The sequence below is a fragment of the Homarus americanus genome, unplaced genomic scaffold (assembly GCF_018991925.1).
Source record: "Homarus americanus isolate GMGI-L3 unplaced genomic scaffold, GMGI_Hamer_2.0 scaffold11022, whole genome shotgun sequence".
Lineage (NCBI taxonomy): Eukaryota > Metazoa > Arthropoda > Malacostraca > Decapoda > Nephropidae > Homarus > Homarus americanus.
In genome coordinates, this window is record NW_024737068.1 from 12,290,223 (window position 1) to 12,315,537 (window position 25,315).

The 25,315-nt window shown below is 36.9% G+C and overlaps 1 protein-coding gene across 16 annotated transcripts in view; it reads right to left on the minus strand.

Annotated features, from left to right (window-relative positions):
• LOC121872966 (kinesin-like protein unc-104) overlaps window positions 1-25,315 on the minus strand; it is a 193,531-nt gene that overhangs the window by 16,816 nt on the left and 151,400 nt on the right. For all 16 annotated transcript variants that reach the window (XR_006090185.1, XM_042376121.1, XM_042376133.1 and 13 more), the window contains 2 exons: window positions 5,686-5,933; window positions 34-180 (listed from right to left, as the gene is read on the minus strand). Coding sequence is in view for 15 of the 16 variants with exons in the window: in XM_042376121.1 (XP_042232055.1) it covers window positions 34-180; window positions 5,686-5,933 (395 nt within the window). In the remaining variant the exon portion in view is untranslated. The remainder of the gene's footprint in view (window positions 1-33; window positions 181-5,685; window positions 5,934-25,315) is intronic.

Here is a 25,315-nt window from a genome sequence, read left to right on the forward strand (position 1 = left end):
TATACTTATATACTTTGGACAAAGTATACTTACTTGCATGAATCGGGCAAATTTGAGAGCAGTGGCTCTTTCTGCCTCACTCATATTATCAGAGTCTGTAGCAGGCATGTCCCTGGAGGAGTACCGCGTCAACACAGCTCGAGCATCACATCCAGCCTTGGCTGCTTGATTAGCCACCTCCTGCATAAAAGGATGGTGGTTGATAAAATGCTGGAGAAGGAAGAAAAGGAACATTCAAACTTCACAAGAGAGAACCAGAGATCTCTGGTAGTGATTGTTAAGATGCCAGAAGAAAGAAAAGGAGCATAAAAAGTAAGACAACTTCAAAGAAACATTTACTGTAAGACTGAATAATGGTTACTAATAAAAGTAATTATAAGAGTAATTGCAGCTGAAATAAATTTCACGAAAGAGGTGTGAAGATTTAATAAACCGAGGGTTGAAGACTTTTAAGTTACCAACTGTCTTGAAAGTATTTGGCCAATTTGATAAAAGTATTTCTACATACTTTCATATACCGGTGAAGTATACCTTGCTTATATAAAAAACCCACTTCTGCCTTTCATCCCAAAGTGTGACCTTGACCTTTATGATAGGTGTCTGAGTGGTGCTCACAATTCATCAGGTTATTGCCATTTACCAATTCTATTACAGTATTATCATCATAGTCCCTGTGGTGGTTCCAAAGTTATAGAATGGGCACAAAAATACCTACTTTTGAGATTTGACCCTGAAGACAAAGATATGAGAGTCCTCCAGAATGGTCACAGTGACCTAATTTTTTAAAGGTAACCAAGAGTTATCAGATAATCATGTGTATGAGGTCTAAAAGACTAAAATATTGTTTAATTTAGAACCAGAGTTTAACATAAAATTGAACATTAACTATACTTCCCCAAGATATAGTTAACATCAACAACATAGATAGTGTACAGCCCAAAACAGCAACTTAAATAAATCTGCTTATGACAAAATTAGGATGTACAGTATAATTAAATCATATGAAGAAAAAAAATACAGGAAAGCTAACACAAACATTTAGAATAGAACGAAAAATGGCAAACGCAATCTAATGGGGAAAATCTAAAGTTCTAAGGCCAGGAAATGGAAATAGGAACCAGTTATCAGCTGAACACTGTAGAAACCTGTACAGTATAGAGAAATCTCATGGTGTGAAAGATTAAGGGTTAATGAGAAGTAAGGACCTTAAATCCCGTCCAAAATGTATTTGTGTATGTAATACTTTGACACAATACTACTACAGTACTAGGGTTCATATCAAGAAGCATTAGTAACAGGAGCAGTTGTGATATTTTACAACTACCTTTAGGGTCAGTGAGACCTCACTTGGATGATGTGGTTCATCAAATAAAAAACATTGAGCCCTGAAGGGACTGGTTGGAAGTTCCATTTTCTGTGATATAATCTAAGATACTAATTGAAGGATCTTTTCAAGGGCGGATGACTTGGATCTGTGGTTACGTAACTTTGGAAAGATAGTTATGGCAGTACAGTAGTAACCACTACTATGCTCTCAGCGTATAACAGTTAAATCTGTCGTCAGAGATATGTTTAAGACTTCAAACTACTTATAGTGCAAACAATCGTGCAAAATCAATAAATACTTTGGTGTATACGCACCGTACATCTGGACCTACAGCAGCTCTGATTTTCATTGTATTGAACATAAGATGAGCACAGCGCTGAAAGTCCCCCCATTTCAATTTTTTTTTGCATTAGTACAGTATAATTATTTACTATACTTTAGTCTTTAGAGGCTTGCAATATAAGGGTCATTTCAGTGCATTGCACCTATGTTCAGTGCATTGCACCTATGTTAAACACTCCTATCTGTCATGTTCACTGGCAAGGTTTCATACAAACCATCTGCTTAGTCCCTTGATTATAAAAGCATTTTTTTCTATTACTTTACTTCATCTCTTTCCTACTGGTTGGCACTCTAGCCGGTCAGTCATTTCTCTGTTATACACTGTTGGCAAATATTGGGTATGCATTGGCTCCAGAATGTACTTGAACTGTGCCAGTGTTAATTAAGTCTGGTCATAAATGAGTTTGCCATCACAACACTCTCTGGAAGATTATTCCATGAATTCACAACTCACTCCAAAAAGTTAGCTTTGACAATTTTGTGCATTTGTGGCTTCTTTAACTTGAGGCTGTGACCTCTTGTAAAGCATGCAAAAACTAGCTTGTGCACTCAACTGAGGAATCTCCTCTGAGGTGCCTATAGACTTCTATTAAATCACCTCTTGCCTGTCTACAGTATAAACTAGGCAACCACAAGCATTTTAATCTTTCTTGATACCTGAGGTGTTGGAGTACAGGTACCAGTCTGGTAGCCCTCTTTTTTTCTCAATCAACTGACAATCTCCAACATATTTTGGGGACCAGACAGGATGACAGTACTCCAAGCGAGAAAGAAACTCACCTTTGAAGAACATTATGAGGTATGTGACTGATCTTTGTATAACTCCTAGTGACTTATTCACTTGATTTACCCTCTTCTCACAATGGTCTGAAAACTTCAACTTTTTGTCAACATATACACCCAGATCCTTTTCACATTTGGTGTCAGTTAATGATGCTTCCTCATCACATTCGGACATGTGAAATACCTCCTAACTATTGCCATGACGTAGGTGCATCCTCTTGTATGATGTAATATTAAATCCGTAAAGCTATTTTTTTTTACAGCTCCTGAAACCGACAAATCTTCTTGTAATGTTTCACAGTCTGTTTGGTTCTTAATTTCCCTCAATATCTTAGCAGTATCTGCAAACATTTGTATGAAGGAATGAATAACATCTGGCTCATCTTTTATGAAAAAAATTAACAAAGATTTCTTGTGGTCCTAAAGAAAGTATGATCCATGCCAGGATGTTTCTTTCATGAGGTATGCTATCGGATGCCTTGGTGACAAAGTCTAGGTATATACTGTACTGTCGGTGTTGCCATCACAATCAAGAATCTGCATCCACACATCCAGCACCATAAAACCATGTTGGCATTCCTTTATGAGGTTGTTCCGTTGTAGATATTCCATCATGGTTTTGTGTACTGTATTAAGCTCTCTAATACTTTATACTCTTTGCTGGTCAAACAAACAGGCCTGTATTTGTTTATGCAGTGACAATCTCCTTGTTTGAATATAGGACTCACTTATGCCATTTTCCAGTCACTGTGAATCTTTAGTTCATCCATGCTTATGCAGAGCAGGATCTTAAGGGGCTCTGTGAGCTCATTGCACAACTCATTTAATACTCTGGGATGCATATTATCAGGGCCAAGGCTCTTATGAACCTTGAGCTTTTACAATTTGGTTCTAATACACTAATGTGAGAATTTAGTTTGCGATAGTCACATCCATTGTCATTAATTTCAATATTGCATTATGGTAAAAAGCCTTAGGGTTTAACTTGGCCTCGTTTGCAATCTGCCTCGAAACTCTTTTTCAGCCTTTCTAGATTCTGATTTGGCTTGGCTTGGTTCCTGGACCAAACATACATCTTTGTCTTGCTCATCATTTGTCATGACACATCTCTTGAGCTCTTAAGATTTCTTCACAACTTTGACAATTGCTGCATGGTTCATATATAACAGTCTCCTTGTCCTGGAGCCAGCAGGCTTAGTCTTGGGTATGTATTTGTCCATCAAATAATTAAGTTTACTCTCTATGATATTCAAGGTAGTACAGTAGTCCCCATGGTTGGCAAATCTGCAGTTGGCAAGACTAAAGGGAAATAGGGGGTTAGGTTCCATGGGCACGGATAACACTCGTCAAAGCCTAACTAAGTTGCCTGTTCCTTCACTCAACAATACCTGAATTGTACACTTAATTAAAGTTGAGTCAAATAAATATACAAGTAATATAGCTTAATATAAATTACATAATAATATAAGCTTTACAGTACATCAGGTTATTTGGGTAATGGGAAACAGTAAAAATTCCATAAATACAGTAGCTGTATTTAGTTATTTTTAATTAATTCCTCAATTTTCCCAATCAGTTCAATGTGATATGGTGACAAATCAAGTTTTCTAATAGTACAGTAAGTACAAGAAAATCTTTGAAGCATAAGGTTTCCAAGTTATTAAAGGCTGAAAAAGGCAATTCTCCTATTGTTATGTAAGAGAACAGACAAAATAAGTTCCTGGTCTGATGTCATGCTATCAAACTCAGTTTAATAGTGGCTGGACTAGTGTGACATTGAGTAACAAAACCCAAAGAAGGCAGAAAATGGGTAATGAGCTGAAAAAGGTTGAGAACCAATGCTCTTGATGATCCTGACATTCCTTCTCTCCCATATCAATACTGGCTGTAATCCTTTTGATGCTCTTCTGCAGAGCATCTAACTGTTGCATGACCTGTTTTGATCCTACATCAATCTCAGCCACCTTCCTTGTCCCTGTTACAATCTGAGCGTGGCTTCTTTTGAGTAATTCATTTTATGCTATCAACTGCTTCCTTAGCCTTGTTGAGGATCTTTTTTTTTAAGTGCTCTAGTTTGGTAACCACCAAGGATCTAATTTCCTCTGTTTGGCTCGTAAATTTCTCCCTTCTTATAGATTTGTAATAGCCTCAACAGCTTTGGTCTTAAAGTCAGGGCAATACCAGCAACAAACTTTAGATTTTGTTAAATCCAATAGTAACCTACATCCTTTACTGTCCCTAATTGCACAATCCTTGCAAAATTGCTTCTCACAGTGCTGTAGTTGCATGCCAGCAATCTTCCTGCAGCAGCTGCGGTCGTGCACTCTGAACCACTGCTCATTTTAATATATATATATATTTCTGCTGCACATAATTTTCCTTGAGTGATACATAGTATGGACAGTTGTTAATAGGGGGCACTAGTGATGAGCTTGACATAAGATGCTTCTGGAGGGATGTGTGGAGGAAATGTTATTCAATGCATTGTGTTTTCTTTGAGTGAAGACTTTACTTTCTCAGGGAATTATCTCTGCCTTGAGCACAACTCAGGATGTGATATAATTTTACTCCATATTTTGCATCATATGGCATCAGAGACTTAAGTGCCTCTCCCACATTCCCCTCATTTTTGATGCAAGCTGAACTGCATATCTATTTATTTTGTTTCTTATTTTTTTATTTATTAATTTTTAGCATCCCTCACTGTTTTTCAATTCAAAAGTCTTCAATCATGTTTCCTGTGCCTTCTGTGGTGGTACAATGCTATTTGTCATGAGGCAATGGATCTCATACACAATGACAGTCATTTAAAATCTTTTTTATAAGTACTGTGGCACCCAATTTTTTTGTTACACATAAACAACTGTCTATGCTTCCCATAAAAGTCAGATATCCTCCAATTCTGATATTCATTAAGATGCACCACCAATGTGACCCATTCGCTTTACAAGAATGACCTTGATGACTTTATGAATTTAATGGCCAATTACTTCTTATGATAATCTGATACTGGTTCAATATCATGTACTGTATCTGTACCCATAAGGCTATCACTTTTTATACTAAAATGTTCAAAGATAGAGCCTTCATTTTAACACAGTAATTAAGAGATAAGATGGTATTATCCACATACTGCTTACTAGTCATTAAAGTTTATGAATAAAAAATTTACCTGATTAAGACCTTTCATTTCTAAGTTTCTTTGTCAAACACTGATTTACTAAACATCTAACCTTTTCACTTTTCGTAAAGTCATGGTGGTGGTTGAGAGGCTGGGGTGTGGTACCAAGACCGAGCTTTTCCCGTAGAAGGAGGAAATGTCTTGTTTTCTCCACTTGAGTTAGGCGCGCAATCTTTTCCAATTCCCACTGATGTTCAAATATGAGAGAGTCTCCCCGTGGCCTCCATCCATGAAGGTTTTCTTCGCCACGCACGTAAGTGGAGCTTGTGTCCAGCACTCTTCGTTGCCTCCGTTGTAATCCTGAGAAATAACTTTAATTATTAGTGGAAGTTATAACACCAGATCTTCAACCAATAAAGACCTGGGTAGGTATATAACAAACAATATATACAATTTTATCATGAATCAATCCTATAAATTTTCATCATGAAACAATCATATCAACTTGATACATATGAAGAGAGCTGGTCACAGGTCATTGAGTACAGTACAGTATATGTAAGCAAATTCATGCCCCACTAGTCTTGGGTCAAGATGATTATATATAGATATATATATATATATATATATATATATATATATATATATATATATATATATATATATATATATATATATATATATATATATATATATATATATATATATATATATATATATATATATGATAAAAAACAGTAAGGCAGCAGGCATCTATGAAATTATTGAAGCATGAAGCAGATGTAGGATATAATATTTATGATAACAAGCTCAGGCTAGTAAAGGTAGTGTTCACATATGCAGTAATTGGTACAAAAAGAAAATTAAGTGTATGGAAGGATATAAATTTACCAAATGATAAGGATATTAACATTATAACAGGTAAATTCTATCAGTCAATAAAGTGGGGATATCAGAGTTTTTAAAGTCTTTTATCTCTATAGGGGGCAAATATATTACAAGTTTAGGTGGGTAAAAGTATCCGGTACAGGTTGATTGTTAAAACCCTGCATGTGCAGATAATACAGTATTAAAAAAATGTTTGATTCAAACATGATAATTTCAAGCTCAGGTTTTAAGTCATTTATGTAAGTTGTAGGCATGAATAGTGAACACCCATTTGCACTGTACTATATTAGAATATTGTATATTCTGCTGTTCAGTAAGTTCTCTTTGACTGAAAGCAGTAACTCATTAGTGTTTCAAAGTTATGGAGCCTTATATACCATGTAAAATAAAATAACAAGGGATAAAAGTATGAAATCCCATTTCATGGTTGAAGGAAGGAGACAAGAATTCTCCTAGATCATTCACTCAAGCATCTCTTGGCAGAACAGTCTTATTCAGGCACAGTAGCTGTTTACAATCTATGGCTAGAATATAGTCCATTCAGATCAGTGCAAAGGTACATATACTGTATTGCTACTTGCCCAGATGAACCAGAATGTATGTAGTGAGCTCCAACCTTGACTTCAGAAGTCAGCAAGTCAACAGGTACACCAGGACAATTCATCTTTATATTACTTAATCCTCTTTGTCATTGATCAGCCTGTTAGCCACTTGGGCGGTTGGTCACATCTCTGTACTGGCTCCAGAATGTATCAGTACCTGTGCCGGTGTTGGTAAAGTCTGGTCTTGAATGAGCTCACACTCTTTGCCATCATATCACTCTCTGGCAGATTGTTCCAAAAGTTACAACTCTCACTCCAAAGAAGTTTGTCCTGACAATATTCTGAACTCTAATGGGGCAGGCATCCACCAGCTCCAGGTATGAACAAGAGACTGAGTAATGTCCTCTGAGGTATTTATAAACTTTTATTAGTAAACCCTTGCCCACCTATATTATAAGCTAGGCAATCGCAGGTGTTCTAATCTCTGGGTACCAGTCTGGTGGCCCTCCTTTGGATGCTTTCAATCAACTTATGATCTCTATCATACTGTACTCGCATAAACAGTACATTCTTCATTTACGCGGTCAATTGAACCCGTGGAGGTCCGCATAAAACGAGAAACACGTAAACGAAATAACAGAACATATGGGGTTAATTGAAACAGAGACTGGGCCGACCCCCAAACTACGCTTTTTCCGACACAATAAGTACGTTGTAGTAAAAATAACATCTTAATTTTATGATGTTATGCACACACAATTAATATTTAAGAGAAATATCAATAATATTAGGTTTTTTAACACTTACGTTAGTAGAAAAGATGGCTGGGCACATGGGGATGGGGGGTTGGTTCCGAGGCAGAGGGCAGATTATTGGCCCTCACCTGTATCACTTGTATCAATTGTATCACTATCCACCACAGAGGCTTGTAGGGCCTCTTTGTCAAACCCCTCAAAGTCCATATCCTCACTATCACTATCACTGACTTGGGCCGGCTGTGGTGGGTGGCGGTTGAAGAACTCGGTAATGTTGTGTTGACTGGGCTACCTTGTGCGCACCCTGCCCGTGCCGCTTCCCACGTAAATGATGGAATGAACTGTGTAAATAAAAATTGTCGGTCTGGCAAGGTGCCGTGTAAATGACCAAACACGTAAACCAAATCCGCTTAAATCGAGACTATACTGTATTGGGGACCATAAGGGATAACAGTACTATACTCCAAATGGGGAAGCACCTCACATTTGAAGAGTGTTATGAGAGATGGACCATCATGGCATCTGAAAGCTCTTCTAATAAGACCATCTAGCTTAGTTGCTTAATTCACTTCACTGAAACGCTTCAGACATCAATCCATACATTTTTATTGAGAATATAGGAAACCTTCCCCCTAGTGTAAAAATGGCATTTTTGTACTTCCGTCCTGATTCAGAACCAATCAGGCAAAGTGTAAGTAAAGGATGTCATATGTCAAAGAACCAACCCAAAGCAACTCACCTAAAAAGTGTGAGGGCATCCAATAGACATAACATTCTAGTAGAGACAGCTTTCATAAAGCAAAGTTTATACTAAGCCTTTAGTATACAAGGAATTTAGCCAATATTGCACTCAACCATCTTCACTTCTCCAGCTACAAATTCAGGTACAGTAATCATTCACAGCTTGGTGGTAAGGGGGCACCCAGGGAGCAAACCAGCAACCCCTTGAATGGGATGTGAGTGTGGTATCCACAAGGCTGCAGCATCCCACTTAGAGAGCCCTCACTATGAAAAATAAGCCAGTCATAGTTGATTCTCAGCACAGTGCAGTTTGATGTAAGATTCATCACTCACAGGATAGTTAGTAATGGATAGAGATCCATGAGCTCTGAGAAACTTCGACTATAGGGGTTCTGTTTTTCATGAAGTAAACATGTAATGGATAGCTATCGTTCACTGTAAATAACCCACAAAAATGCATGAATTATAACTCCTCAAAAATATTATAGGTGTATTGTTCAACCCCCTACTTTTTTAATAAAAATTATATTATATAAACTTGAACTATACTCGAGTATATATGGTACTAAAAATTGTGGGAGTATGACAGAGGCATTATGAACACATGGGGTCCCTGGAGTCATTTTCCCTTTATTCGCCATTGCACAGATTCAATGCTCAACAACTGCGGAACACTTTACCACTACATATTCATCTTTTGCGACCTGCACATTTGTTGTATGAACTACTTGCCATGGCCGGGTAATAAAGTAGTAAGGATAAATACATGTAAAATAAGATACAATTACCAGTCATATTTAAACAAATGCAAATAAATTACTGTATCATTCTTTAAATTTCCATTGGTATGAATACTTCTGTGTGTAATGTACCATAAATAAACTTGCTGCACCTGTACAGTACTGTACAGGTATACCTCTGGCAATGAAACCTCTGGTAATGAACCTTGTTTATTACAAAGTTTGTTTTCTCCCTCTTTTTTTTTTTTGGCTTATAATTAACAAAAAATAATAACAAGAAAACTAATGGAATCCAGCAAGAAAGTATTGCCATAGCCTTTTGTTTTAATTTCAGCCAATTAGAATGAAGTGTGCAACTCAAAACATAAACAAATCTTAAAACACCACTTTTTCTCACTTTAACACTACAGTAATTCAATCATTTCAAAATGCTTTTTAATAAATTATAACTCAACTAGAGTCTGAACACCTGCTTCCTAGACCTTAAGAATCGTCCAAAGATTAGCCTAACTAAGAATAAGTCTGTCTATAAGATATAATGGAGCTGAGGTCAATACTAGCTTCATTAAACTTATATAATATAAGAAATTATTCCATGATAATTCATATACAAATCAAATTTAGCTGTCCAGACATGAATCAAGAAGACCCTCCGGGAATTCCACAAAACTGCAGAGATTGACAGAAAACTAACACCTCTCTTCCCTATCCAACTCCAATATTGAGAATGAGAAGAGTCAACTACAGTAAATCAAAGAGAGGAGAGGAAACCCTGTTTTGACCAACAATTGTACAACTATTTGTTAATTTTCTTACCTAACTCTATTAGGAACCTAAGAGGTATGATCATTAGGGGAAGGGTCTACAGCCTCAAACTCTACAATTGGGCTAAACCCCCCAAAACCTTGACTTGCACTTTTCCCAAAAGTAAAGAATTTTAACAAAGCCTGTACTGAACTTTCTAAAAAGCCTCCTCTTTGGCCCTGACATATGAAAATCAGTCTTTCTCTAAAAAAAAAGAAAAGAAAAATAAATGCACTATTGTCCCAATTATTCTTGACCCTCCTCTTGCTAATTGGATTAAGACAACATGGGAAGAATCTCTTCCCATAAAATTGCCACCCCATCAATGCCTTCCTCAAAATGAATGGATAATCAGACACACTACTCTAAGAGACTTCTTCCTAAATTTCCCACTAAAGGTCATCTGAATTTTCAAGCCCCTGGCCATTAACCCAAGTTCCATTCTATCCAACAGTTCTAGATAAAAAAATGCATTTAAAATGAATAGATTAACAAATCCACAGAAAAACTAAAAAAGTAGCAAATCAGCAGCTATTTATTGCTTGACTTTCACTGAGCTTCTATAGCTTATAAGGTAAGACTAAAAGGGATTTTTTTTTTTCAGAATCAGTTGTTCCTAACAAAGCCACATTCAGCTTCATTAAAATGAAAACTTGTGCAAAGGTCCTGAAAAATCAAATGGTTAATTTGAAATAAAATAAGAGGAAATGACTGAAAGCACAAGTTTTTTTGCTGAGAGCTCCAGAAGAGAAGTGTACTCAGAGATGAAACCTGCTCCCAGTCCAAGATAGGAAATTAACCCACCAAAGCTGGAGGCTGAGAACATTTAAAGACATCCCTCCTTAGTGTAAGCAAAACTAAACTCTGTTAAGAAGCTGGAGCTATCCAGGGAATGACTGTTGTAGAAGGTGAGATAGCTGGATTCAGACTTGTTACTGGAAGTCTAGTGTAGCCAGTGACAGGGAATTATGGTCTGCACTGCACAAGCTGCTGTAGCACCTCTTAGCCATACAAGTTAACTGTTACTCATGATCTCCCATTTTTCAGGGCATGCTCAAAATGGGAGAAATGTATAAAGTGATTTTCATTGCAAATTGACAAAATAATTTTTTGTGGTAAATGCTGGAACCCAAAGAGTTAATGGGTATAATACGTAAGTGTCCTTGAAATTATGGCAGGTTACACATCAACATTCACTACATCTTACAAATATGAGTGAATATAAAGTTAATAAAGGTTCATATTAGTAACTAACACAGAGAGACTCAAGCATATAAGAGGAAGGTCAAGCACATTACAGTATATCTGAGATACAAAAGATGTCATACAAAAGATTCCTCTCTAGTAAATCTCCAGAGTTACCAGCTGGATCTGAATATAGTGGATGAAAATCTGGATGCAAGTATCTTAGTCTGACACTTTTCTCCAGAATACACATAAGTAACATAAAATAACCTTTAGGTACTTAATTATTATCCACATGAGCAAATGTCAACTATACTTAAAGGACAACTCCAGATGAAAATATCTTCAAGTTTTTACCTACTTTACAAAATGGCCATCCCATCTAGAGGTGGCCATGCCAAGGAAAGGATCGAGTGGCCTGTGTAGGATCCCTGCATTGTTCTTGACAGTCTTGTCCAGTACTGTTCTTCTTGATTCCACAGCTTGAGCTGTCAAACTGTTATATATATGTCTACCACGCTCTATGTGAAGTAGTACAGTATTTAATATTTCCTTATATTTGTCCTGCATGACATCTCGGCAAGCTTTTAAGTTGTGTCCTCTCATGTTGGTGCCACATGACATCACAAAAAATTGGCCTGGGTTCACATTTTTCATTCCTTTCAAGATTCTTATTGTCTCCATAAGATGCACCCTAACAGGTCTTGTATGAAGAGATGTAAGTCCTAAGAACCTCAGTTAACTTGGAAGTTATGGCTTTCTGGAGGTATAATTTCCATGCCCGTATACAGTAATCCAGATGTTAACATTAAAGAAGCTTATCGAAATGAGGGAGTCTTTTCTATCTTTGTAAAAATCCCAATTTTTTAAAGCTTCTTTCACAGCTGGGCTCCCACTTGTTGCACTGTCACAGTGATTGGTCTATCATAATGCCTAGGTCTTTTTCCTTCTTAACAGTACAGGTACTATTCAAGAAAGTGTTATTCACAAAATAGGTATGATTAGGATTACTATATCCCACATGCAAAGTCTTACATTTTGCAAATTTAAAAAGCAGGCTCTTAAGATTAGGAAAAAGTGTGGAATTTAAAACAATGGTGAAACATATGGACAAAAACAAGGGCCAATTTGAAGGTCCACTTAATACCCAGAGATGGATACTAGTTATCCCATAAGCCTTGCCCACTTTGAAGAAAGAGAAGCCTCAGTACACCTTGCATGAGGAGAAAATATGAGAGAGCATAGGTTTAAGAGGTGGACACCTTGCATGATGAGAAAATATGAGATAGCATAGGTTTAGACTGAAGATTGGGAGAGCTGGAATCATCCTAAGAATAATTAGAGGAAACATGGAGTTGAAAAGAGAGACTTTCTCAGCAGGAGAGTTTGCTCAACACTGATGATGGCAAAAGAAGAGTTGCTGTTCTTAAGAAATATGCTTGACTGAGGCACAGAAAGATTGTCATATGAAAAGGAAGTAAATTCTGCAAACTTTCACTAGTAACACAGAGAAAGACTTTGTAATGCTTGCCAGTAAGATTAATTTGAGAATAAAAATCAAGAGAAAGGAAAAATTTCAGTCTAATATGTCCTAACTCTAACATGACATGTGTCAGAGCAAATGTGACTATACCAATATTGACAAGAGTAAAATTTAGTCGGAGACAGGTTTTAGGACTCCATCTCCACCAAGATGGCATCTGCACTGCTGTAAGTGAACTGAAAGGTATTGAGGCATTAAGTCAGTGGTGCAGTGCTTATTCTAAGGAGAGCCACTGTAGGAGTCGCATAAGGAAGACAACCACATCTTTCCAACATACTACATTTGGTGTTTAAAAGCAGGAACTTGGGGATGGACATGCCCAATTAGAAGAGAAAAAAACAAAGTTATGATTGAAAGATCCCATGAGGGTAGACAGTGTGTATATTGGGGAAGGTTAAGATTTAAAAAATGAGACCAAGTACATTAAAAAAAAAATTATGACAATTAGGAACTTAAGTAAGGTGTTTAATCATTTGTTTAAGAATGCTTAGTAGTGATCATCCATGGTAGTGTAATACCATTCTTTGTGGTGAATAAAAAATGTCTTGTGGAAAGAGTTTAAGTACTGCAAGATTTTCAACATAGTTGGGGGGGGTTAATGAAAAGTGAAAAACACCAAAGAATAATTACTATAGATACAAAAATAAAAACACAAAAAATAGCACCAGGATACACTGTCCAAATAAGCCATTTTTTTCTAAAAACCAGTTTTTGTGATATAGCTCGAATGCGTCGCAGTGTGCATGGTGGCTGGATGAGGGAGGGACTTTCAAAATAGCAATTTAATGCCAGGTAGTGACGTGTCCTCCTAATATTACTTATTAAGTAATTATTAGATATTTTAATTGCCTGTATGTTGGCCTGGCAAATTGGCTGGGAATTAACATACCTAGGTAGCATTGCTGAGCGTCGCATTCAGAGCATTGAACAAAAAATAATATTTTATATTTTCATAGTCCATTTGTCAAAGATAACTGAAATACAATTACCTAAATTAAGAATAGCCTTTCAATAATGTTAGTAAATTAAAGTATAATTAATAAAAAAGAGAGTAAAAAATCATATACAGTACAGTAAATATAAATATTATATAAAATAAGCCTTGACAACTACCGGGCTGGGTAAGTCTGGTCCATGGATAGAGAAGGTGGCATTTGTGGACACTGATGTACAGTGAGTGTAAAGTTGATATCACCAAATTTTTTCACAATTACAGTACAGTACTATATTTCATAGTTGTGATACAATGTTTAATTTCCATTTAAGACACTGAAAGAACTTAACATATTTTGCTAGGTTCTGTTGATATCAATGGCATTACAGAAGGGTTTCCACTGCAGTTGTCACACTCAACACCATAAGGTTGCAAGAGTTGTGTTTTATGCCAAAATTATAGCTCACATTTACTTTTCGAGTTTTTAGCCATTGTATGAAAAGTACCAACAACAACAAACATGTAAATAAATATAGATAAAATTGGAGTTGACCTTTAAGAATATCACATTATAACAATTATACCATAGTTACTTAATTAGTACATGATCAAACAATACAATAATTGTATTATATCTTCAAGATGGAGATTTTAGAGAGAAATCCATTGACTAAAGAAAAGCATGCAAACAGAAAAATAATACAAATGGAAAGATTAATAATACCTGCTGTACCCTATCCACCACTTACCAATTTATCATAATTCTCATTTAAATCTACAATAGTACACACCAAATACAGTGAATCTCATATATCAACTGTACCCAACTACTTGTTGAATTGAACCATGAGTGTCCATTATTCGCAAAACTGATTGTTCTATTTACATAAAAGCAACCATGAGCAAACCTCTTAGAAATCAGGAATTGATCCTGAAATCACATTCAATAACAAATATAGACCAGGAAACACATGTACTGCACTGTCAAGCTTGTGGGTAAAACCAAAGGGTTTCCAGGAACAATTAATATGTATGGCTGAGCTAGACAATAATTCCAGTTAAACTAGAAATCTAAAGATAGGAACTCTTTCAACTCAACAGTATCCCCTCTAAATAACATAAGAACATAAGAAGAACATAAGAATGGAGGAAACTGCAGCGGGCCTATTGGCCCATACTGGGCAGTCCCATTTACACCCAACCCCTATTGCTCATATAAGCATCCAACCTATGTTTGAAGCTATCCAGCATATTCGAGTTAATGATGATATTTGGTAACTTGTTCCATTCATCCGCTACTCTGTTTCCAAACCAGTGTTTACCTATTTCGCGCATAAATCTAAATTTGTCTAATTCAAAACCATTGTTATGAGTTCGCTCCTGGTTGGATAGTTTGAGTACCTTTGTAATGTCCCCTTTGTTCAGCCCTGACTTCCATTTATACACCTCGATCATATCGCCCCTCACTCTACGTCTCTCGAGAGAATGCAAATTAAGAAGCTTTAACCTGTCTCTGTACTCAAGGTTCCTAATGCCCGGGATAAGTCTTGCCAATCTCCTCTGAATTCTTTCCAAGGATTCTATAACCATTCTGTACTACGGTGACCAGAATTGAACTGCGTAATCCAAGTGGGGTCTCACAAGCGCAAGATATAGTTTTAAGATGACCTCGCTAGTCTTGTAACTAACACTCCTTTGTATGAACCCAAGTACTCTATTAGCCTTGTTTCAAGCAAATACACATTGTTTACTTGGCTTAAGAATCCTACTTATCATTACTCCTAAATCTTACTCGCAGTCGGATTTCTCAATAACATCATTGTTCATCTGGTATCTGGTTTCCCTGTTTACATCTCCTATACTGAGTACTTTACATTTGTCCATATTGAATCTCATCTGCTATTTTTCAGACCATTCAAAATTTTTTTTTAGATCTTCCTGTAGTTTTGCGGAGTCATCGTCAGATTTAATTACACGCCCTATTTTAATGTGTTGCTGTCTACGCCGATATCTATGTCGTTTATGTATATAATAAATAATAATGGTCCGAGTACTGAGTCTTGGGGAACTTCACTAGTGACGTTGCTCCAATGGGATTTAGTGCCATTAATGCTCACTCGTTGTTTCCTGTCTTGTAACCACGCCCTAATCCATTTTAGAATATCTCCTTTAATGCCATGAGCCTCCACTTTTCTCATTAGTCTTTCGTGGGGGACTCTGTCGAAGGTTTTGCTAAAGTCGAGATATACCACATCATAATTGTGCCCCTCGTCCACTGATTCGAAAAGAGATGAAAATTTTTTTAATAGATTAGTTAGACATGAATGCCCTACTTGTGAAGCCATGTTGGGAATCATTGATCAACTTGTGCTTCTCCAGGTGATTTCGAATAGAGTTTGAAATGATTACTTCCAGTAATTTGCCTACAATTGATGTTAGACTGATTGGTCGGTAGTTAGAGGATAGTGATCTATCTCCCTTCTTGAAAATCAGTATTACATTCGCTATCCTCCAGGATTCTCGTACTACACCAGTTTTTAAGGACATGTTAAACAACTTTGCTAAGGGCATACTAAGCTCTTCCTTACATTCCTTTAATACTCTGGCAAATATCTCATCGGGACCTGGTGACTTATTAGGCTTTAGTTTGTCTATTTGCTTACTAACATCATTACTAGTCACTACTACCTCGCTTAATTTATTTTCTTCGCTATCTCTGTATAGAGTCGGTGCCTCGGAGGTAGTAAGGTAGAGCCAGCTGTCGAAGCTGAGAGCTGTGAGTCTAAACCATTGGGACATTGTGCATGAGTAACAGGCTTCAGGTTCAATCAGCCTTAAATTCTCAGCTAGCCACTGCATCCCTTGGGAGGAAGATGGATTTTAAGCCTTCCTATTCGTGTTCATAATGAAATAGGTTTTCAGAATCACTCTTTCATTCATAATTATCTCAGTGGATTGGGCAACTCATGTAGACTCAAAACAACCAGTACCAATGAAAAGAAAGGCATAAACTCCAAGCAACTGTGTATTTCAAACCTTTAAACATAAGAACCAGGGTATTGAACTATCCTCACAAGATAAATCTTATTTTTGTTTGTCATATCCACCAGTCTGTTCTTTATTATGACCTTCATTGGCTAGTGTTAGTAAAGGAGGAAACCATAGTACTGTACCACAAGAAATCTTGCAATATTTAGTAAGGTCACACTGGATAACACCATTCTCACATCTGACCCTTGGATCTGAATCAGTGACCAGCAGAACATTAACTTCAAATAGGTACATAAAGGTATAAACAACATACGGTACACATCAACTTGGAGTTGTACTGAAACCTGGTCCATTGCAATGCTGAATTACTGTACTGTACTAGCAATGTGTCAGGAGTCACAATGTGTTATATGGTGTTACAATGTGTTATATAGTGTCACAATGTGTCATATGGTGTAACAATATATCAAAAGGTTTAAAGTTATTATAATGTATCACAAGGTGTCATAAGATGTCAATGTGTCAAAAGGTGTCAAAATGTGTCATAAGATAACACCTTATGGCACAATGTGAAACTTTACAGAACATGGTGACACCTTATGATACACTCACATCTTATGATATAATCATACCTTGATACATTTTGACACAGTCACAAATACTGACACCTTTTGACACTTGAAACACCTAGTAGTATATTTTGACATTTTATGAAACCGATATCATTATGAAACCTTATGATACTTTATAATGCATTATAGTACACTATGACACTACCTGACACACTGTCAGTATGGTATTCCAGCTTTACTGTAATTTATTAAGGTAAAATTTAAGATTACTAAAGATAATTATACAGTACATACAGTATATTATAACGGATATACTGTACAGTAGTTGAATATGAATAGTTTGGCCAGTATGGACTGTACTCTTTGAGATGTGAGTCAGTGACTGTCATTTGCAGTGTCGCATGCGTTTCTAGCCGAGCTGCTATTTTTAGCCTATTGCTTCTTACCACACACTTAAGCCAGATTCACACTAACTCGTTATGACAGTCATCTCTGGCGTGGTAACACAAACCAGGTGTGTTTACAAGTGCTATTCAACAGCTGATGTTCAACCCGCCACCACACATTTGTGCTTCAGTTAACCGCACACAATTTTATGTCATACAATAAGACCTACACTTAATATCAAATTATAAAACACATTTAATAATCAACTTTAGTAATGGGTACTCACTAAAGTGAGTACTGTATAAACAAAGAGAGTTGCTCTCGGCGTGCTGTGAGTTTGGGATTCGTGACTTCTTACTTCTTTTATGGATTTTCATTTTTATTTATTTACTTAATTTATTTTTTAAGTAAAATTAGGGCTCCAAGATGCAAGCAAGATTGCCATAATGAAACAGCACTCAAAAGGGTAGTGCTAACCTGAGTACAGTAGTCCCTCGCCACCCATGGGGGTTAGTTTTCTGATAATCCCCTAAGTTGGTAAATCTGCGCTTGGTAACACTAAAGGCTTATGGGAAATAGGAGATTGGGTTCTACGGCATCCAATATCACTCGCTAAAGCCTAAGTTGCCTGTTCCTCCACAAAGTAATATCTACATTGTACATTTTATTAAATTTGAGTCAAATACATTTAAAATGGCATAATATAAATTATATAGCAATATAAATTTAACAGTATAATGGGTGGATGGTGGATGAGAATGACGATGAGGATGATGTGGAGGTGGTTGTTATAAGGAAGAGGGGGACACAGACTTACTCTTTTCTGAACTTTCCTGGGCATCACCAGCAACATTAGCCCTTATCATAGTCTCACTTTTCTTGATCGTATGAATTGAGGATTCATTTACCCCCATGGCATGTCCCACTAATGCTACACTCTCGCCATGCACCAGTCTATCAGGCACTTCAACTTTCTTTTCTAAGAGTCATTACATTCCTTGCCCTCTTCACTTTCTTCTCACCTTTATCACTATCACTCAATGCACGCTTAGGGGCCATAGGGGCAAAATAAATGTTATTACTGTAGAAAATACATAATAATTGTCCAGTATATGGAGCAATATAATATGTCTGCACGGTATGAGATCACAACACTGAGAGAATTTGGCGCAAGCAATAGCGGGAGGCTGGACACTGCTGATGAATACATTGGAACACAGGGAAAATGATGCCTTGCTAAACCGTGGATACTCAAAATTCAGTGCCACAGTTGGTGAAATGGTACAGAGTAAAAACCGTGGATACCCATAATCTGCAGTTGGCGAGGGACTAATGTAAAATAAACAAATGTGGCAACTTTGCAGAGGGCAGCCAGCTGCACGGTCTGTGAATCAAGAAATATATTTTGCTTATACAGTGGTCCTCGGTTAACGAACGCCTCGGTTAATGATATTTCGGTTAACGAATTACCTTCCATAAGAATCTTCATTTCGGTTAACGAACAAAAATTCGGTTAACGAAATTCTTACAAAAATGTTTCGACATGCTTTGGCTTGCTCACCAGCTGGAAGATTAGTCCGCCAATACAGAAATCGGTTCTAGGGCTTACATTCATTAAAATTGGAGTAAATATAAAGAAGGTTGTACTATTCAAGTATTTTTCCAAGTTTTATATTAACTTTTTTTTTCATTTTAACACTTATTTAACATAATTGCAGTACAGGGAACTAGTTTTTGGTGTGCCCATCAGTCACTTCATTCACCCACCAAGGCCTCAGTTTGTGTCTTTGTTCAGTGGAGGAAACATCTTGCTTGTGGGTCTCTTGAACACAGAGTATTTTTACGTTTTTACAGTACAATTATTGGTCATTCTGAAATTTATTTAACATATTGATAATATATAATGCAGTGCAGTGTTGATTTAAAGAAAATAATCTTGAATTACACCTAGTGAACTTAAAATTTTATGGGTGAAATGACAGCATCAAGAATGGGGTGATTTCTCTTCCATCCCCACTTCCTTCTCTTCTCCCTTCTCCTCCACCCCAACTTCTAATTCCCATCATCATCATCATCAACCAGGAGCCTTCTATATACACACCTCAAAATAAGTGTACTTTACTGCATTTTTGAACCAATTACCCAAAATCCCATTGAAACAATGGTTTCGGTTAACAAAATTTATTTTGTTAACGAAAGACCTTCTGGAACGAATTGTGTTCTTCAACCGAGGGACCACTGTACATAAATATTTATGGCACTTTATGCAGCAACTGAATTTTGATATTTTAAAACATACAAGCATGAAAACAATATATGCTTGTATTTATCATAAACACCACGAGTTATGAGCTGTATCAGGTGCCATAAATATTTGTAAGCAGAGTAACTGGGCACATACGACCCTGCCACACAGCTCACAGGAATCTATCTAGCCAAGACTTTAACACACCACTCCACACCCCTGACAGACAAGCATTTACTGAGTTATGTGCTTGAAAGGTATTATAGTTAGCCACTAAACAAGCAAGAATAGAATAATAGTGGTGAAACACAACCCTCGCATATAGTACAGTACAGTGGTCCCTCGGTTAACGAACACAATTCGTTCCACAGAGTCATTCGTTAACCAAATCTATTATTTCAATGGGATATTGGGTAATTGGTTCCAACTCACAGAAAAAATACATACAAAGTACTGTATACCAGTAATAGAATTAACAAAACATTAAAAATAAACTAAATACAGTACTGTACTGTACAGTATACTATACAATAATACATAACAAATCATAGAATTTTAACTTACTTTGAGGTGTGTATTTCGTATTGCCGGCAGCTTTGTTTACATATCAAACAGCTGATTCTAGAGACAGTCGATGATGACATGCCATATTCTTTACAGAGTGCATTGGTTCTAATGCCTTCTTCATGTTTCATAATAATTTTTGCACTGTATATTATCAATATGATAACTAAATTTCAGAATGACCAATAATTAATATAAAAAATGCAGAAATATTCAAGAGACCAACTTTCTCGATACAGGTGTATTTACTTCACTGGAAACGAATGTAAACATAGAACCAATTACTGTATTGGCGGACTAGCCGATCAGCTGATGCTCACAACAAAACGTGTTTGTCGTAGGGATTTCGTTAATCGAACTGAAAATCCTTATGAGAGCTAATTCGTTAACCGAAATTTCGTTAATCGAACCGTTCGTTAACCGAGGGACCACTGTAGTTGTATTATAAGCTCGTTACATCAATGTTTTCTCCTGGGGGACCCTAACCAAGCAGAATTACCACAAGAGGCAAAATTATCGCAAAGTAAAATAACACACCTGCAGCACAGTAGCTTAATGACAAAGGCAAACTCACAACATCTAGTTGTACCTCTTTTCTCAGCATTCATAAACCATACCACATGCTTTTATTATGTTGCTTAACAATTATGCTAACTTCAAGCAACATTTGTAAACACATATCTCGACGAATAATTGTACCAAAAAGATTAAGGAAATATAAACAGAAAATTCAATATCATCTGCCATTTGCATCAATGCTAACAAAGCAAAACAAAACCATATCACAATCATGCGACGGTATGCTGTGGTGGCAGTGCATGGTAAAATGCTATTACATATCCAAAACTTACGGTTACCTACTTAATTCCAGTATACTGTATACAGTACATACTGTACTGTATTTATATGCACAAAATATGTTTTACCCTAAAAACACTTTAAAATGTAAGCCTATGGTCCAATAAATGTATAGTATAATGAAGTGTACTGAAACTAAAAAAAAAAGATAAAACTTGTAAAATATGGATGCGTTTTATGCGACCATGCATCTTTTGTGCCAGCAAATACGGTAACAAAGAAATTCAAAGAGAGTACAGACAGGCCAAGAAAAATTATCTAGAGAGGAAATGCAAGGAAACTGAAGATGACAGAAGGCATAATTATAGGGCAATGTACAGAAAGATTAAACAAATGCATCAAATAAAATAAAATAAATGGGGTGGGACTACATAGAAGAACTATGCACAATGATAAGGATAAAGTAGAGGTAAGAAACGAAAAGGAAATAAAGATCGAAATGCCAATTCTGGAAACAGACATTGAGGTAGCAGTGAGCAAAATGAAAAATGATAAAGCTTGTGGAGTTGATCAGCTTCCCACAGAATTTATAAAACAAATGGACAAGAATGGGATAAAATGTTTGACTACAATAAGTAATTTTATATGTACTACAGTACTGTACTTCAAAAGAGACCTTCCCAGTGATTTCAAAACATCAATATTTGTATTATTACCTAAAATGCCAGGAGCCTTAGAGTGCTCCCAGTTTAGAACAATAAGCTATTAGTAATAAGACATGCCTGCAAAGTTTTAATAAACATTATTTTAAGTAGAATAAAATTTCAAATAGAAAGTGAGTTATCTGAGGAGTAAAATGGATTTTGAAAGGGAAAAGGAACTAGAGAAGCTACAGGTATATTAGGTTGGTGAATCTTTAGTGAAAGGGTTTTACAGGTTCAAGAAATTTGTATACAGTTTCTGCTTTGTTGATTTTGAAAAAAAGCATTTGCTAAGGTAAAGCACAATAAACTTACAAGAGATCTCGAAAAAACATCCATTAATGAAAGAAATATAAGAATTTTAATGAATCTTTATTGGCAAGGGGAGGATGAAGTGTTAGTAAATAATGAACTTACGAATTGATTCACAGTTAGACAGGAAGTAAGACAAGGTTGTGTTCTATCTCCAGCATTGTATAATATACATACAGTATTCAGCATTCTTAATGAGAGAAGTTATAAGTGATAATGAAGGACTAAAAGTTAATGGTAAAGTCATATCAAATATAGTCAGTCCTCGACTTACGACGGGGTTAGGGACCGACGACCAGGTCATAAGTCGAAAATGCGAAAATAATACATAGAAAATCTAAAATGGGCATCTCTTTTTCTTCTCAGCACCACGAGAACTCTCACTTTTAGGCTTGCCAGCCATTTTAAAGGGAATTACAATAAAAAATTTTGTCAGTACACAGAACGATCACTAACGTAGGTACTCAAAAAACGTAATTGAAGAATATTTTATACGACTGTTGTGGTCGTATGTCCAGGTAGTTGTAAGTCGAGTAGGTTGTAAGTCGAGGAGTACCTGCATATGCTTTGCAGATGATACTGCTCTTATTGCAGATAATGAAGAGGCGTTACAAAAACTCGTGAACAGATTAGTGGAAAAAGGTGAAAAATAAGGTTTAAGAGTTAAGGCTGTAGAGACAAAAGTAATGGTTGTTTCTAAATTAGAAATAAATCCTAAAAAAAAAATTATGGGAGGCAACAGGGAACCTAAACAGGAGGAAAATTTTGTGTATTATTGGGAAGTAACATTGGCTGTGATGGTAGATGTAAGGAAGAAATCAAAACAAGAATAGGGCAAGCAAAAACAACATTTAATAATCTAAAAGACCTAACGAAAAGGGACATTAACTTCAATTTGAGAAAAGGGCTGCTGTAAGGCATTACAGTAGAGTCTTATGTTTAGCGAGTTTTAGATTCGCGATTCATATGTTTCGTGTCACTTTTAAAATTTCCAGCCTCTCAAGAATAGCGATTTTCATTACCAGTTTAGCAAGTCAATGGAAATGGGCAGCGGGCACTGTCGCGGTCCTTTGTTATCCGCCGACCCGTCGAGTGTTGCTTGTTTATGGCAGTTAGTTTGAATGAGCAAGAGCGAGCGGTGCAGTGACCTTGGGTTATATGACCCATTGTGCTTACGTTTTGTGAGATTCTTGTTCAACTATTAACAATTCTTTTGTATTAACAATTCTTGTGTATTAACGATTCTTGTGTACTAGCGAATCTTGTGTACTAGCGACTCTTGTGTATTAATGATTCTTGTGTATTAACGATTCTTGTGCATTAACGATTCTTGTGAACTAGCAATTCTTGTGTACTAGCGATTATTGTGAATTAACGATTCCTGTGTATTAACGATAAGTAAGGTACGTAATGTAAATATCGGGAGCAGTTCTGGTGGAAATGATGGCGGTAGAGAAGGTCAACAAGGAAAGCCCCAAGCCAAGCGAGACTACCATAAGAGGAAATACACCCTTGAAATGAAACGAGAGATGCTTGAGATGATCAAAAGTGGTGCTCGTACCTGTGAAATCATGCGTAGGTTCAACTGCCCCGAATCAATCATACTTTTCCTTGAGAAGAACAAGGAAGCCTTAACTGCTTCTGTGAATGTATTCTCAAGATTTTTTAGTAACAGGACGTTCTCCAATACTTCACAACAAAACCTACTGCTTGTTATCACAGAACATTACCTTCACAGGTGGGTGGAATGAAGAAATCACAAGAGAGGCGACCTGTCTGGGCCACAGATAAGGCATCAAGCACGTGTTTATTATGCTGCAATTACACAGAAGAATCGCATTAACTCTCCACCACCGTTCAATGCTTCTATTGGTTGGTTGGCGGCTTTTAAAAAGCATTATGAAGTCAAGTTTGCCCACTACCATGGGGAGAGTGCATCGGCTGATGTTGTAGCAGCAGAAAAATATCTACTTGTCTTTCAAGCTCTTGTGAAAGAGGGTGGTTATTGTGACGAAACTGGCATTTTCTGGAAGCGCTCTCCTAAGACCACTTTCATTGCCAAGGATGGAAAACAGGCAAGGGATGTAAAGACTTCAAAGGACAGGATTACAGTTTTATTCACAGCTAATGCAAGTGGAGATTTCTTGATGAAACCCCTGGTTGTTAACCGTGTTGTCCGCCTAGAGCCTACCGTCATGCAAATATGTCGCAGCTCAATGTTTATTGGACATCTAATAAGAAAGCCTTTGGGTTACAACGTCTTTATGCACCAATTGGTTTGACAAGCACTTTGTCCCTGATGCCCATTAGTATCACCGGAGGAAGAACATTAACTTCAAAGTGATCCTGGTGATGGATAATGCTCCTGGACACACTAAGTTTCTAATTGGATGCCACCCTAATGTACACGTTATCTTCCTTCCTCCTAACACCACATCGCTTCTGCAGCCACTTGACCATGAATTCATCAGTAATATTAAAGTGTTCCACTATCAGTCACTCTATAAAGACTTTCGTCAGCAGACAGGCTCATCAGTTGAGTTACACCAAATCGAGGCAGAACTCTGACAGTGACCAGGCTCTACCAGCTAGCCTCACCACCCCGCAACCGTGAAGTGTTACCGGTTTGTGAATTTTGGGAGAAATACAATATTAAAAATGCAGTGGACAGAATTGTTGAGGCATGGCATAAGATAAATGTTGTAACAGTGCTACACACATGGAAGCCTTTGTTCATTAACTCCGAGGTATGTGGGACAGAACAGACCAAGGAAAGCGAGGAGAGGAAGTCTGTGGCAGCAACACTAATGGAGACAGTGGAGACAGCACGGTCAGTCCCAGCACCGGGATTTTCGAATGTTCAGGTTGAAAATTTGCAAGAAATCGCTGGTCAACATCAGCAGCAACCGACAATTGAAGAAATGTTGGAGGAGGATGAAGAACAAGAAGAACATCAAGCAACACAAGAGGATGACATTAAGCCTGGTGAACCTACAACACAGTAGCTGACTGAGATGCTCAGAACCACCTCACATCTCAG